This window comes from Diachasmimorpha longicaudata, chromosome 1 (assembly GCF_034640455.1).
Source record: "Diachasmimorpha longicaudata isolate KC_UGA_2023 chromosome 1, iyDiaLong2, whole genome shotgun sequence".
Lineage (NCBI taxonomy): Eukaryota > Metazoa > Arthropoda > Insecta > Hymenoptera > Braconidae > Diachasmimorpha > Diachasmimorpha longicaudata.
The window spans coordinates 4,080,675-4,098,041 of NC_087225.1; the positions used below are offsets into that span (position 1 = coordinate 4,080,675).

Below are 17,367 nucleotides of genomic sequence, written 5' to 3' on the forward strand. Positions count from 1 at the left end.
ATTCTCTGTACAGTTGATCATTTGTACAGTTGAACAAGTACAAACGGAGCCCCCCCAAAAATTGAACCGAAAGTTCCATCTGGTACTCATGAAAAGGTCGATGAGTTTGATAATCTTGACGAGCAGACCATCGGACTAGGGAATTTTCTACAATTCAAGTATGTTCGAGACACAAACTATCGTAGTTCCACAGTTGATGCATAGGGATGAAAGGTTCTTAAGGGGTTATTCTCATGTGAACGCCTATATTTTACCACTTTTTCGGAATTTTTTTTTTATGCGACAACAAACTTCAATCATGTTGATTTTTCAATATATTTTTATTTGTATTTTGAAATATACGAAAAAAATTTTTTTTTCGTTTTTTACATTTTTAACATATATTTTTTTTAAGTCAAAGTAGTCCCCAACAAAAAAAGGTAGTTCACTGGTCAAGGTGATAGCGGCTGTTCATGTTGTCTGACATAAAAAAATCGAATGGATTATTATTCAGTAGATCTGTGGCTATCGTCCCTACCAAATATAATCAATTTCATTAAAAATAAAAAAAAATATCAACCTTCAAAAAAAAATCACGAAAATCTCCTTCTTTTTCGTTACAAATCGTTTAAAAAAAATATGAAGATATTGTCGAAAATAAACAATTGTGGTAGGGACGATAACTATAAATGAGTAGAAGAACATATGTAAATTTTAAAGTAATCGGTTGAATACTTTTTCTTGTAGGACCTTGACCGTTTCAGAAAATGATGATTCGAGAAAAACGCGTTTAAAGTTGAAAGCCTGGTAGACAATCGCTTACGACACGTCGGCGACTATGAGCTGTAACTTATCAAATACTATGAATTTCGGTCTGAATTTTTCACAGCATGTTATCAATAGGTTTTACTGTCAAAATATAAAAAAAAATCGATTTTTTGAAGTGCTCACATGAGAATAACCCCTTAAGAGAAACTTCTCAGTCAGCAGTGCCAATCATATCCGCATATCCAAATAGGCTAGGTCATCAGGAAAAACCGCGCCAAGTACGTTGATCCTGACTTGATTCTAACTCAGAAAATGTGCGTCTCTTCGAAAGCGCTTAGGATGGAACTCTTTCCACACCTCGTCTAAAGTCTAAACCTTTCGTCTAAACTCTAACGCTCTTGTCTGAACTGACTGGATACGATTTTCCCCTCTTACATTTAGGGGCCTCCCATAAACCCCCAAAATGTGACCATCTATGGAGTTAGATTTTTCAGGCTTGCATCTCTGTACTATCCACGTTTATTTGCGGAGTTTCTCCACAAATAGCACCTATTATTACGCCTACAATATAATCTTATAGCTACACTCAGGAGAACTTTATCTCACGATTCTTAATCCTATTCTAAAATGAAACCATTAAGTTCTAAAAATCTATTTTCCCAAAACCAATAACTACATAAAAATTCCCGATACTACATATATATCGGTACTTGTTGGCGATCTCATAGAGATGAAAACTCAATTCAAAACTCCATGGCTTTGTGGGTAAAAAATCAAATGAAAAGTGAGGCAGATTACATTGGAAGAGGACTACACGCGGGCCCTAATCTTTAATACTATTTGAAGACACTGAATGCTAAGAAGTGGTTAAAGAGGGTGCTAATTTGAATATGAAGTATGATAGGTTCCGTGGTTTCTGGTAGCGTAGATGGAAGAGTGCAACAAGAAAGAGTTACCCACCAGGGCTGCCTCAAACCTATCATGTTTCTTCGATTTGTTCGACAGTTCATTTTATGGATATTATTATTTTTGATTATTTAGTTTCGTCAATACAACTAGGTGTCTTGAACTTTCAATTATGACAACGTAATTTTATAATTCCTCGCATTTATAAAAAAATGTCACATAATTTTTTCTATCTCGGTGCTCACAATACCGAAGTAAAAAAATTTATTGTAACAAAATTATTTGCCGGTTGTTTAATGATGATAATTATATTCTGATTCAAACACATACACGATTAATCAGAAACTGAATGATTTGAACCTCATCTAAATATTGAAACTTTAGTCGGGGGCGGGGGTTGAGGCAAGTCACTTGTCAAACTACTTTGTATAATAATAATAGGGGGAGGAATCAAATAGTTATTTCTAGCACAACGGTTGATTTCAGGGAATCTATCATTAAATAGGGGGTTAAGAAATTAGGGGGATGTAATGACAGCTCACCCTTGAGGGGATGGATATATTTGGGGGAGAATCTCTGTTGGAGAAAAGAAGGAATGGAAGGGCACTCACTCGGTGAATTTGTGACCGCTTTCGTTAATATTTATTTAATTAATGGGGTAGGTAAAAATGAAGGGCACGAGGAATCATTGAAATTATAATAATTATGTTCTGACCTAAATATTTACACGATTGAACACAACGTAAATGATTTAGGCCTCTACTAAATAACTGGGGTCTAGTAGTTTTTGTATATTTGCCTTGGCATTTGCTTTGCCTTTCAATTGATCCATGCCATGCCATTAAATGATTACATTAGTTGATCCTAACCAGAAAATGGGAGCACTGAGCGAGTCCGTAACAGTTTGCTAGTCTTAATATTATGCATTCACTATAATCCGTCAAATTTTCTATTCCTTGAAGATGTTCCGGATCTTGTTCCACCTATCATAGATGAATCTCCACTGCGACATGTCACACTCGGTCAAACGCTTCGAGTAAATTGCAGCATTGAGATGAGGAGTGCTGACATACCCCACTCATTGAATTGGACTCTACCAAATCAAGTATGTAAGCTGCGTTTTTAATCTAACACCCTCCCAATTATACAATCGGAGGGGCATCTAATTGTTCACTTACCTTCTGTAAGGGGTTTTTCATTAATAACTGCATACTCGAACTGAATTAATGAAATGATAAAAAAGGTTTAATTAAATAAAAAAAATCAAATAAAAATTTCTACAGGTTGTCATACCACCACTTATAACTCCGAGGCGGGATCAGTATCAGGTATGATCGAACTCTAGAGTGTTTTCTGAGAGGTTTATGTAATATGACGGAATTTCCTGAGTTCACGGAAAACCTCAGTCCACTACCGAGCCCTTTGATGCCGACAAAACCGTGAAACGAAAAATATATTGAGCGCCAGGTCGTTATTACCAGAACGGCCAGTGGAACGAAACAAACCCGAAATTCCAAACTGTCTCGTACACTAGTCTCGAAGCTCGAACGGTTGACCCCCTAGCTTAAGCGGTGAATGTCGTATAGGACCCTATATGAGCTCAGACTAGAAAATGGATTAAGTGACTAGGCCGATAAAAGAAATAAATATTTTAACACTCTGGCGAGGAAAATTACAATTTAATACTGATTTCAAAAGCTTAGACCGTCCAATGACGGTTCTTATAAACCCCGGTATTTTCCAGTTGTTCCTCACTTACGACCTAAACAGAATCTAATATTTACATGGCTCACAATCATCCATGTTAACCAAAATAAAGAAATAAATAACGAAAATTCCTAGTCAACAACGTCAAACTTCAATAAAAGTCAAACTACGTAAAATCAAGAATGAAACGTGAAATCAAGGTCACTGTCTAACCTTATCATGTGAATCGAACATCACAAGGAACAATTGAAAAATAAACATACGTCTTCGTAACAGGTAACTCTGGTGACTCAGTGACATGTGAACACCGAAAATCTGAGACAAAAGCCAGCGAAACTGAGCATGGTTACGCGACCTTAAATAATACCTTTCTAGGTCCTTCAAACAATAACCGACAGCGAGAGCATTCGTCTAATACCCATCGATCAGGCCCCACTCTAAAATAATTCTAGTTTCTACACCAACTATTCATCAAAGAAAACTCACGTCTCCGAGAGTCTAACTTTTAACAAAATTTATAATGAGTCGCAAGACTGACGATTCAAAATGATCGAACACAGTTTTCGGAGCACCTAGAATTCTGTCCTAATTAACTCAGTCGCAAAACAGAAATCCGAACTGATCAGACACAATGATTTGGCTTTCAAACCATTCAAAGGCACGCAATAAAACAACGAACGTAACGCCTATAACGAGCGAGACTTCTGCCGATTTCACTGATCGGAGTGACCAGGACTCTTTAATGAATCATCAATCTCTCAAATTAATAGTCCTGAAGGACACCATAACCGTGATCCAGAATCAAGAGTCCTGATGACTCTCTACACTAGTACAAACAAAGTTCGGAGGTCGAAGCCACCGCGCTCACCAACTCCTCTTCGGCGTCAATCACGCTTTCCAGCCCTCGGTCCTTCCAATTTTCCCTCCATACTCTCCTGGCCTCGATAACGCCGTCCAGGAATTATACCACAGCTCGAACCAGCATAACCACGATGGAGTATGGAAACGCGGCATCAACGCCCATTGGTCGACCGTCCCATGCACTCCACTAGTGACGATCCAGTTTCCTAGACGTTACCAGATCCTCTCCCTGATCGTGCAGTATCAGCACATGTGCAGTACTCAGTGACTGCTTCATCTCTTAAAAATAATCTCACCTCCATTCCTCACAAATCCCATCATACTTCCATAATTCGAAATATAAAATTGCGGATCTTCTGGTGCTTCAACACTGTCAACCTCAGCTTTGTTTGAATATTCATGGTTTTCAGCTTTCGTCTCCGATTGCGAAGTCACCGGCCTCACGTGTTCCCAAATTCCCCAGTGTAGTCCGATAACTGACAACACCTGGGGATCTCTTCCGTAGTCCAACGCCACGTCACGAGACCAAAGAGTCTCGGAGTCCTTCGGAGTTCCCCGAAGTCTCCCGAAGCTCTTGAAGATGCCGAAACGTCAGTCCCACGATGTTGGCGGTAAATTCAACGCAGCAACGACAAATATACAATAATAAATAAATTAATCAATGCTAATACTTCTCTCTCGTGCTCTCACTGTCGGTTGGTGACTTCCCATCTGGTGATTTTTATTGATTAACCCACTCGCGGAACGGTCGAATAATAAAGTCTCTTTGTAACGGAAATATCACATTACAGTATCAGTATGAGTGTGAGTGTGTGAGGTACAGGGCAACAACAGATGACTGTGTTTCATTAGTAGTAGTAGGGCCTGGCGCCCACGCATAAAGAGATTTTTGGAGAAAGAGAGCACTGGGTTACGGGCAACGAGAGAGAGCGGGCCTCCTCGGAGTATAAGTGGTTTTATGACAACGTGTAGAAATTTTAATTTGATTTTTTTTATTTAATTAACATTTCTTTATCATTTATATTGATTGAGTTCGAGTAAGCAGTTATTAAAGAAAAACTCTTTACACGTTTTAATGCTTCTCACCAGAGTTCCCGATTCAAAATAATGTCCTACAGCGCGAATTTGAGTCAGACGATGGTGAAGACAACTAGCCAGCTACAAATTGTAGACATTCAAAATGAGGATGCTGGAGAGTACAGATGTTCATTGCTGACACATCATGGCATCACGTCAACCAATACTACTCTGACGATTCACGGTTTGTAAAATTCTCCAATTGTATATACTTACGGAATTGGATGATTCCCTCTCCCACTCTAATATCCTATTGCATATCTATAATAATGTCCCCTATCGGAAATGATCCAGGTAGCTTCCTAGGATAACCAACTGAATAGATAGACAGTGTCGGATAAGTCCAATTTTTGTAGATGTTGTGGGGTAATTTTGAAGATTTCATAGAAACCTACCTCCACTACACAATCCCCAGACAGCAACAATCCCCAAACTAATCAAATGAAATAATGTTAGGCCCCAGGTCGTGTCAACCGGCATGACAACCTGAACCAAATACCCCCTCTACGAATCAGCCTCCCGCACCTCAGCAGCTACCCACGGTGAGAGCGGATTCTGTGAAGGCTGGAATGAAGAGCGACCTGTCGGCCAGATAAACTATAATCGATTGATGATAGACAAAATAATATTGAAAAAAATATGTGTATAAAATTTATGCACAACAGAAGTGAAACTTCTTAGCCATAGATTGTTAAAAAAATTTGTCTGAATTTTTTGCAATTATTTTTTTCATCCCAATTTCAACCAATCAAATGGTGGTATTTCCCGTCACGTGGTGCAAGTAAAAGGGTTTTCCTTCGGATATTTTCCGGATATTTCCCTGTTTGTTGCTAAGCAATGAAAATATCCGATAAACAATTTGTACGCGTTTCAAAACTCCAAAACTGTCATTAGGAAAAATCAAGTTCAAAGACTTCACCTCGACATGAGCAGATTTGGAGGAGAATCCTTGGACATTATTGATCAAAAATTTTGAAAAAATGTTCCTAATAATACGGTGAAGAGAAAAGCTACAATTTGGAAACAATTCTCTGCATTTTGTGCAGACGGAAAATATACGCTGGAAGCCACAACTACCAGTGAAAAAACATACCATATGACGTGAAATACTACACATTTAATTGCTTGAAATTGGAATGAAATGAATAATCCAGCCAACTACCCCTCGACCTTCAAAATTAATCGGATATTTCCCTCCAGTTTCCCTGCGTAGCACCGATTGGGATGAGTTTCGCCGAAAAACCCTCGCCCTTCGCGCTGGGGATCTTTAACCTGCAAAAGTTATCCCTCTCGTTGCTACGCATCGAAACTCTCGGGAAATATCCCATAATTTTGAAGGTCTTGCGGTATTACTACTGATAAGTTTCGGAAATTTTTATTGAGCCGCACAGGAAGATTTCAGAACATTTTATTATTGAAAATTCGGAGAAATCTCGTGGAGAAACCAAATAGAATAGTCAATTTCTGTTCCATATTTCCCTGAAAATTAACAGAAAACAAGGGAATTGCTGTCAATGCATTTTTGAATTCGGGGAACAATGAAACCGAAGCCCATTTAGGACAATAAATCAGGAAATTTACAATTTCATTGAAAAATCATGGAAATTGATCTCCAATATTCATATTAGAGTATACATTTAAATAAATTACGAAATTCCCATTTACGTACCGCTTAAAATTCGGGAATTTTACTGAAGAATGAGTTAGACCGGAGATTTCATGATTTTCAAATGTGTAAAAAGGATTTGATGCCACTGGATTGGTAATTCCCAGTGAACTATCCCGATATTAATAAAAAGGTTTTATTAGTATTGTTCATCATATTAACAAAACGAGTCCTTTTTTTACTCCGAATCTATCGCGTTTTCGTTTCTCTCCCATGTCTCTTTCCGTCCGACTGCCCCACCACGCGCGCCATCCCCTCCCTTTTCCTGTCCCTTTTTCGTTACATACGATATTAGATTTACAGCCCAACGAGCGCAAAGAATTTTCACTTCAAAAACAACCAAAACTCAAACCGGGTCAGGGATGAATATTTTATAGCTCACACTAGATTTGTGGTCGAATGTCGTCAAATAATCGACAAACAATAAATTAATCAACCACCCTATAACGGAAACGCTATGAATAAATTAACGAAAATGATACAAAGAGTGAATAGCGAAAATTTTAACGAAATAATTTCCTACGAATATCAGTCGACAATTTCTCCTACCGATGTGACCAATTCGCACTGAGTCTCGACAACTTAAAGGCACAGTCGCACTAAATTCACGTCATCAAAAGTCACAAAATCAAAAGAATAATCGAAATCAAAGAATACAACCAAAAGTCGAAACTATAGTCAAAATAAGTCCGCGGATGACGACACTAAATGAGTGTCTCGATGCCCTACCAAAATGAAAACACAAAATGATCACTTGCTCCAAACGGCGAAAATGCTTGAACTTCCCCCAACTATTCCAACAGCAGGTATCTCTAGCGCAATTATCCCACCCAGACGGTTCTGTGACAGTAATAGTAATAGTAAATCGTGACTCACTTTCGTGTGATTTCCTCGACCTTTGAATCCAAGGTTATTAAGAGATTAGTCCCTATCTATGACTATTAAGTTTGCACTTTTATCACTTATGATTTTTACTTTTTCCAGATCCCAACTACAAATTCATCAAACTGACGCCGCAAAGCAATCGTACACATTACGTATTATCGGAAGGTGCACAAATTACGTGGATCGTCACAGTTGACGCTTACCCTCCACCAATACTTACATGGTATGAAAGCATTTTCTAACGGAATATATATAACTTTTCCCATGTTTTTGGCAGTTGACCTTGATTTTTTGTACAATTGAAAGGAGGTACATAAATCATACCATAGTTACTTTCAGATATCTTCAAAACCCAGTTTCTCGGAGTTTTTAATTATTTCGCGTACAATGATGAATTGACGAGAAAATTAACAAAATTGACTCCTTAAAATTACTCTAGGGTTTATTTTTATCATATTTTCTCTGGTCATTCTTATGATTGGAAGGATTATACAGAGTTAGCTTATAAATTAGCATTACTCCTGAAAGTAATCCTTGAATTAAACCTCGAATTAAACCTAAAGTGTAAGGCAGATCAAAATACTTGTATTCATCATAAGAGTTATCAAAGAAGCGATGAGACCAATGAACGGTAATTTTAAGCTGACTATTTGTTTAGAAATGTTGTAATTATGGATAGGGCGGTGTTGGGGCAATATCGTTGAGTAAATTATTTTTAGAGGTGAGACAAAATTGAACGTTTTGACAGACGGAACATCGAAATTAATTTAATAAAATCCCATAGACTGAAAAAAGAGAAAAAACAATGGCGAAATCATATGTTTCAAGTGGACAATCACTGAATCACTAACTGAATTTTGATAATCAATGATGTTTTTCTTTAACAAAAAAATGTGAAAAAATTGGGAGATATTTTTCTAGTTCTTTAGCGATAGAAAAAAAGTCCATGAATCGTTCAGATATTATTACTCAGCCGTTGAGTCAGTAAGCTGGGAATATCTCATACGGTATTGGAGAAATAATAATGGAAATGATTCTATTGCAGGACTTTCATTGATGCAAACGGGGAAACCGCAATAAACAATTCATCCAAACGCAACATTTCCACTTCAAGTGTTAAAACAACATTAGTGATAACAGACTTAGAGATCTCTGACATGGGGCAATATAAGCTACGTGCGATAAACAGTGATGAACATTCAAATGAGACCAATGAGTCACTCGATTTCTCGCTGGAGGTCACATGTAATGAATCATTATGGGTAGGATTTGCAGAGCTAGTGATAATAAGACAATTAATTGACTTCTCTTTTTATAGCAAGGCCCTATGTCGAAGGGTTCGATCTCACACCGTATTACTTACCCAATTTGTGGATGAATACCACGTGTCATGTTGTCGGTTACCCGGCACCGAGGATATTGTGGTCATTTACACCGCTCAGTACAATGCAGGAGATACAGCTGGTCAGTAGCATTCTCATTTTCTTCATACATCTTACGTAATTAGATGGAGACGCTCGAGGTAAATCAGTATATGCACGGAGAGAAAAATTCCATAAATATTACGAGAAATCTCCTGTAAAAATTCATCACTCTTCCGCTGACTCACGGCGGGGGCAATTTTTAAGGGCAACGCCCGTTATTTTTCCGGGCGTGTCCTGACTTTTTCTGACCTTTTTTTTAAAATTCGAATCCTCTTTACCAATCCTATAGAATCGGAATTTCCCGGCAGAGGGAAAACGGCTGCAAGACAACAGCAGTCAGCGCTATAAAATAATAATAATAATAATAATTTTTTGAGTTGAGATGACGGGAATTAGTGCCTCTCTTAAACAGTTTCACTGACTGGCTCTCTGACACAATCTTGACTGTTGATTTTCTTTTTCGTGTGAAGCTACTTGAGGTTTATTTTTGGAGGAGTTACGGATAAAAATTCTTTGTCGTCGAGCAACTTCTTGCGCTTCTAGCTCTGAATGAAATGCAGAGGTATAATGACAACCACACGATACTAACAACGAGTTAGTATCACAAATGGCGTTTCCGCACAATGACCGGTGAATCACTCCATTGATGGAAATTTCTGTGAATTCCAGAATAAAAGTTGGATGTCACAAATAATATTCGGATGTTTGAAAACATGAGAATGTGATGTTTTGTGCGATGCGGCGTCTGATATTATTTGCTTCCCATTAACAAATTTTATCCTACATTTTAATGTCGTAACATTTGTTCGTAATAGTTGGCGGTCTAATATTATAAGATCATAATATTTGCTTGTTCAGTTCTATTATTCAATTTACATGGCTGCATATTGGGTGGGCCCAGGTTTGAAAGGATCGATTTAAAAACGCGCGTTTTACCGCGGCTCCACGGATAACTAAGAAATCTTGTTACTTTTCAGAAGGGAGACGAATCTTTGAAGTTCACGGAGACTTTTTCGACTGTTAAACTGTGGACCAATGCCAGTGGATTCCTCAACTGTTCCTCTTGTAATAAGCTTGGGTGTGATTCTGTGGAACACCGACTGGTTATAGCAGGTGAGACACGTTTTTAAAATCCCAAGGACTCCATGAATGCAACCAAATTTGGACATTCATTATGAGAAAAATTATCCTTCATTCTTCAGAGATAGAAGGAGGATTCGGAATTATTCCGCCGAAACAAGAGGATGTGACCACTGATGATGACGTTGTATTGACATGTCTCGCAGCAATATATAACTATACTGATAATGTCAGATGGATGTATGATAATGGATCAGATATTACCAAGACCAATCGAATCAGTCTGCATTATGAACAATCGGAATATACGTATCAGGCAATTCTACGGATAAATTCAGTGCGTCAAACCGATGAGCAAAGATACAGTTGCAAGGGGATTATGATTCCGGACGTAGATGTTTATGACTATTATCACCTTTATGTTAAAGGTAATTATTTTGCTTCCATTAGGATTGCCGCATTTACGAGCAGGTATTCCATTCAGTAAACTCTAACAACGGAAATCAATCTCTCTCTCCTCTCTTAATGTGTCGGTCTCTCTCTCTCTCTCTCTCTCTCTCTCTTTCTAACTGGAAATTAACTCTATGCACAAGGTCCGATTGCCATTGTTCGTAGATTGTTTTTGAACAAAAATCGCAAATAATTGAAAAACTATGGAAAAGCTATCACTCATTGAAATGAACTCTTCGAATCTTCGGTACTACGCCAATCACTAGAATTTTTCGTTCCTATCATTTTATGAGCTTATTGTATCGTGGTTTTTTCAATTCCAAAAAAATCATAGTGTCATTTCTATTTGTCTGGAACAACACATCAAACTACCCAGCTAGCCAGCGCTGTCGTTGGGTGATTATGAGGGAAAATAAAAAAAAAGTATCGTTGTAAAAGGGTCCATCCTTAGGCCCCTCATAAGCCTTTTACTACTATTGCTTTATGACCTTTTGCTCTGAAAACTTTCCAGTAGATGACGTAGGGTCAATTTTTCGAATCTCCACGTTCTGGTCGCCGTCAATACACCAGAGCGTTAGTTGCAGGCGGGCTGCTTGAGTAAACGGATGGACGCAGGGGTATTGGCGATTTTTCCAATGATTCCTCATCCATTGTTTTTCCCTCGTCATACTGTTTTTCTTTTTCTATTCATCTAACTCATTTAGCAGCCCTGTTTCATAACTTTTGTAAGAATTTTGCTAAATGAAAAACGGACCCCGATTTTTTCCCCACTATCCCCCAACCTACTGCCATCTACTGGTCCATCGAAATTCACGGTAGTGTCATCTACCGTGGATCTCTCAAAAAAGGGTCTACCACCCCTTCTGAGTCATCGAGCCTGACTCGGAAGAGAGGCCTAATGGGGCCCCATAAAAAAACGACCCTCGAAATTACTCCACTTACTACGGTCGATCTTTCTACTTTGCCACTGTCGACAGTGCGAGGTCAGTGGGTCAGCAATTTTTGTCGACAGTGACAAGGCAGCAAGTCGGATTTTGGCTAGCTGGGTATGTGCTGGGGCCTTTTTTTCAGAACCCATTCTATCCTTCTATTATTGTGTGACTTCCCCTGACTTTTCTTCATGAATAGCCAAAAGAATTTATTTCGTTTATTGATCATTTTCCCATCATTCGCGAACTATAGCTGTTGCAACTTCTACCCATTAGTTGAATCATTTTCATGAATTGTATTGCCCATAATTGACGTTTCACTCATGTTAACCAAGAATTAATAAGCTTGAAACATTTTTTATCTCTTTAGATCCTTATATTCCTCGCCTGCTGCCAGACACAAATCTGAATCAATCGGAGAATATTTATAACGCTGGCATAGATACATTGGAAGCAATAGTCTTGAATTGTTTCTTTGATGGAATGCCCAAGCCTACGATTACCTGGTTAAAGGTAACTTCACGATATTTTTTTTTAATGCGCAGTTTAGTAATTAAATCAGGTCTTCAACTTGTTAGGCTTAAATCTACAATGTCATCGTGATTCCAAACATGCATTTCCCACTCAGTTGCAAGCAAAGAGGCTTGACTAAAGTAGAGGCTCACATCTGGAGAGCCGAGTGACACCACGCGAACGCTAGTGATGACCCCAGCCGTGGATGCGCCACCGTCGATCTTGATGGTTCGTTCGGTGTCGATTTCCATAGCTCGTCACTGGCAGTCCCGCCGTCGCAGGGATCGGTTAAGCAGGGGATTGCTGTCCTCTGCAACATTCATGTTTTTATGCATTTCAGTCAATTTTTTCACTCGCTATAGAATATTAAGGGATGAAACCGATGCTATTCGAAGAAGAATTGAATTCTCCCCGATCAAGCCAAATTTTACACCTTGATCTTGAAAAACAAAAATGATAAATCACAACCAATTTGAAACACGGTCATGAGTGCTATGGAATTTCGACATCGGGGCGTCCGAAATTTGAATTTCGACTTTTTTTCAAAGAGATTAAGGAATGAAACTACGTTTGATGAAGGCGAATTTGATTCCCGTTTGAACAGCGTTGGTTTCATTCCTTAATATTCATTAGAAAGGGAGATATAATTTTTTACTGACCGGGGGAACTTTCGCACGCCGCTGCGCCAATATTCAATTGTTCGCTTCCCTCGTGGATTCTAATTATTTTTTGAGATTAAGGGATGGAGCTAAGTTTGATCAAGGAGAATTCAATTCTTCTTCGAATAGCATCGGTTTCATCTCTTAATATTCCATAGCGAGTAAAAAAATTGGCTGAAACGCATAAAACCATGAGTGTTGCACAGGACAGCAATCACCCGTTCAAACCATCCCTGCGACGGCGGGACTGCCACTCCCGTTTGCTATCGGGACAGATGTCTTTTGTCCTTATCCCCTCTGTCCCGAATTTCTCTGCCATATGCTCTCAGGGCAGCAAGCTCTATGTGGAGTGTGCTCGTGTGCGGGTTCAGCCGCAGAGACCTTGGAATTGAAGGTCCCTCAGGCTAGATCCCCGCACCCGTTTGGTCACCAGACTTGACGCCATCCGTGCACCAGACTAGTCTCTTTGGCAACACACCCACCCCGTTTCTCGCGCTTGCTCAGGTACCCCGCCCTCAAGCTTGATCCTGAAGCTCTTCTGCAAGCGTAATTACGGTCCGCAACCATCTCCACCTTGCGACACTCACCCCTGAAGGTCCCCGCCTGCGGCGAGGATATCCGCATGACCATTACTGGATGCTTTCCATGCGCCACCCCCCTTATGTTGAGGTGGGGTGGGTGAAGGACGAGCAGGACCTCTATTGCTGAGGTGGGGGTCATTCTGAGTGCCACCGTAATTTCCAGCATCGCGAGAGCCTACCTATCTTGTCTACTGTTCTTCTGTGGTAGGCCTTGTTTATCACAGTTCACCAGCCAACAGCAGCGTACGTGAAGTGTGGGACCATTATGGTCGTGCAGATCCATTTCGGCCTTGCCCTTGGCCTTAGTTCCCACGTACCCCCAAACATCCTCCTGCAAGCCCAGTAGGTCGTGAAAAACTTATTCGCTTGCATGACAATGTACTTCTTCCAGCCGAGTCTCCTGTCGATCCATACCTCAAATTATTTTACGTCTTCGGAGAAGCCCAGTTCTGTGCCGTAAACAGAGAAGGTTTTCCGTTGCCGTTCCTCCAATTGGTAAGGTGCACCATCTCTGTCTTGCTTGGATTCACCCTAAGACCATGAGAGCTGCACCACCGCTGAACGTAGTGCACCGCCTTCTGCGTCCTCCGGTGCAGCATGCCCCGTTCCTATTATCATTAGCAAAGCCACATCATTCGCGTATCCTACGGCCTCAACTCCCAGCTCTCCGTGCCCAGGGCTGAATAGGGCGAATATATATGCATATATATAAATACCTGGTATACACAGGCGCGAATAGAAATGTTCCTAAAAAGTATTGAATACAAGTGCCCTGATCTATAAATTTGGATATCTCTTGAAAAATAGAAAATAGATTAACAAGTTGATTGCAATCATATCCCTCATTCAAAGGCTAAACGCGAAAAAATTTTCCGTCTAATTTGTAGGATGAGGTACCAATTGATTTCGGCGATGCATCTTCCGATGCTCTTCGAGATTACACCCTGGACAATAAAAACCAATCCCTCCGCATTGAACACTTACTCGAACGTGTGAGTGGTACATACACTTGTAAAGCGACCAACAAAGTGGGATATACATCATCCTGGCAGAAAATAACGATCAAGAGCAAGGAAGTATCGACCGGTCTTATAGTTCTTATAATTGTTTTGATAGTCGTCGTGGTTGTCCTAGTTGTTTTCTTCAGTATCAAGGTCCACCGAGAGAAGGTAAGTCAGTTATAATTAATTAATCCATGAAATCAGCGGGTTCATGGATTTCATGACGGCTGTTTCATTACAGTATTTTAATCATTATAATATTACAGAAAATACGACATCAATTGATGGAAGCAGGTTTGACCAATTTCGAAGAGGGCGCGCTTGAATGTCTGAATTCTGCATTGCCGGTGGATGATCAAGTAGAATTTCTACCGTATGACAAGAAATTTGAGTTTCCAAGGGAACGTCTGAAATTCGGTGAGTAACACTGTGTAGAATAGAGAATGAAAGCCCAGACTGGCCTTGACGAAGTTGAACATATCACTTGAGCAGGATTCTCGATTAATAGATATTTTTAGACCCTTCCAAAATTGATCTCCAATCAAAATGATCGTCTTTTTCAACAGCATGGGCAGGAGTTGAGTTTGATGTCTTTCATACCCTAAGCGTAATTTTAATTTCCTATTATTTTTTTATTCGCATTTCATTGTTTTCCATCCTTACTATTCGATGCGGGATCTGGCTGGGGGAGTAATTTTTAGGGATGGTCGAGATAACAGCGGATTACGGGAGGATGCGCCAAAGGTCATGAAATTACTGCATGTGGCGATGATCAAACTAAGTCTCTTTTTTATTAAAATAAATGTCAAAACATGCAATGTACAAGTAGAGACTGATGTCACGATAAAAAAGAGCAGATCGAAATACAATTGAGCGTGTTATAGTAAGAAATAGAGATGGTCGAAAAAATACTGAGCGGAGCGATGAAGCACTGCACATTCGCACAAGATGCTATCAAACGAAGTTCCGGAAGTGGATTGGTAGCGGTCACGGGCTCAGAGACCGCAAATGCCCCAATTCCGGGGCACTAAAGCTCACTGGAACCTTCCAGAAGGATCGTTAACCAGTCCAGGACGTCCCTCAGGTGCCGAATTGATTCACTACCGATCTCCGCTGGTAAGTCACCTGTGTGCGATGACCGATAACCCCGCTCAGCAGTGTAAATGAGCCGAAGCGGGCGAGGACTTCGGTGCACAACCGAACACTTACCCTAAAACAACCTTTGAGAACTCACAGAACTTTTAATGACTACTGGAATGGCTATGGTTGACTTCTGAATGCATACTGCGTTTGATTTGAGCATCGACGTATCTGAAACATTAGACTGCACCTCGAAAGCTATGAGCTCCGGATTCTGAGCTTCGATGTCTGTTCGTAACGACCGCGTGGGGGGAGGGAAGGGAGAGGAGTGTAACGGCTCACATGCTGTATCAACTCGCAAATATCCAGCCACACTAAGCCGGTTGTCGTGGCGGAGTTTGTTAAATGCAAGTTTCAGTGACCCGCATCTTTCTCCACACTGAGGATTGAAAACCCCATTGTTCCAATATTTCACGAAACATTGCACGACATCAGTTGTCTCTGGTCCCGACAGTTGGGCCCTGGACAAATTTACCGTGAGGGTGCTACGGCACTACCACATTCGTCCAAGCAGCGAACTCTTAGAGAGAGAGGGGGGATCACCCAATAAGGTGAATAGCTGGGCAATTGATCAACTGACAAATCGGGTGGTAGGCTTTTCAAATAGAATTCATTTGATGCCCTTTCATCCTGTTGAGTTTGTTGGAGTTTTGATGGATTTCTAATGATATCTATGGATATCGAATGGACTTAGGTCCATTCGATATTTCTTTTGAAAATATCACAGAGAGTGGGCCAACATTCTGCCGTTCTCCTGCTGGGTAGTAGGTTCAGTGTCCAATGGACAGCCAGGCCTGACTGGGCCATCGTTACGGCATTTGGAACACTGCTAATATTTGTTCATGCGTGTACTAATTTTCCTCCCATTTTCTCTAATGTATACTTTTCCGCATAACCGAGGAATCTCATATAGTCCTGGTATGCATTCCTCACGGATCCGTCGCATGCGATAAAATATTTATTTTGAAAAGGGAAACATGGTTTTAACATTGTCTTCTACTTATACATTCAGATAGCCTTGTGCCTTTCAGATTCAGGAGGATCGGCATCGTAAATCTTTTCGAATTTCCTTGCGGATCAGTCGGTTCTTGAAGAGATGCACGCGTATTCTGAAGCTTTTGCTTGACCTTCCAATTTTTTCGGAGGTTATTTACCTTTGTAGCCAGAGCTATCTCAAGCTACTAGACTTCACTGTTATCGTTGGACGGTTGAGAGAGTGTGCGTAATCTATTCATGATGGAGCTCATCGCGGCGTTATTTCGGAAGGGGGTGATGGAAGATTAATTTTCAATATTCCTGGTGATCGAGAGTATGGTCTCCAAACCAGAAATCAACGTGGCAGCCATCTGGAAGCCCATTATACTATTACCCCATCCGCAAAAGCCTCAAAACTAGCTATGAAATTGTATGCAATATTCTATCCTAATACGTCAAAAACATTCCAGGTAATAATCTTACCAAAAGAATCTTGTTGACCGTAGAATAGTAGGCAAACCCTATATCATTATGAATGTTCATTCGACATTACACAAAAAAAATTCAATGTTCCGTCGGGGAATTGTTCATTGTTTTGGGGTCTGTTTAATGAGGGATCTGGATCGGTGCGGGTGGGGGGCGAGCAGCCCAGAAAAAAACCACACTCGGCGTGGTTCACCACAAGTCACTTTTTATTCAGTCAAAAACTCGTCACTTGAGTAATATTAATTATAACAAAATGTTGATGAGCGGTTCCGCGTATAAT

At 40.1% G+C, this 17,367-nt stretch overlaps 1 protein-coding gene across 5 annotated transcripts in view; it reads left to right on the forward strand.

The window, feature by feature from the left end:
* The window catches only part of LOC135167356 (vascular endothelial growth factor receptor 1), an 82,148-nt gene that overhangs the window by 48,275 nt on the left and 16,506 nt on the right, over positions 1-17,367 (forward strand). For all 5 annotated transcript variants that reach the window (XM_064130477.1, XM_064130485.1, XM_064130510.1 and 2 more), the window contains exons 6-15: positions 2,616-2,758; positions 5,311-5,482; positions 7,949-8,072; positions 8,895-9,094; positions 9,168-9,313; positions 10,251-10,386; positions 10,476-10,781; positions 12,103-12,245; positions 14,373-14,654; positions 14,753-14,903. In XM_064130477.1, the coding sequence (XP_063986547.1) occupies positions 2,616-2,758; positions 5,311-5,482; positions 7,949-8,072; positions 8,895-9,094; positions 9,168-9,313; positions 10,251-10,386; positions 10,476-10,781; positions 12,103-12,245; positions 14,373-14,654; positions 14,753-14,903 (1,803 nt within the window). The remainder of the gene's footprint in view (positions 1-2,615; positions 2,759-5,310; positions 5,483-7,948; positions 8,073-8,894; positions 9,095-9,167; positions 9,314-10,250; positions 10,387-10,475; positions 10,782-12,102; positions 12,246-14,372; positions 14,655-14,752; positions 14,904-17,367) is intronic.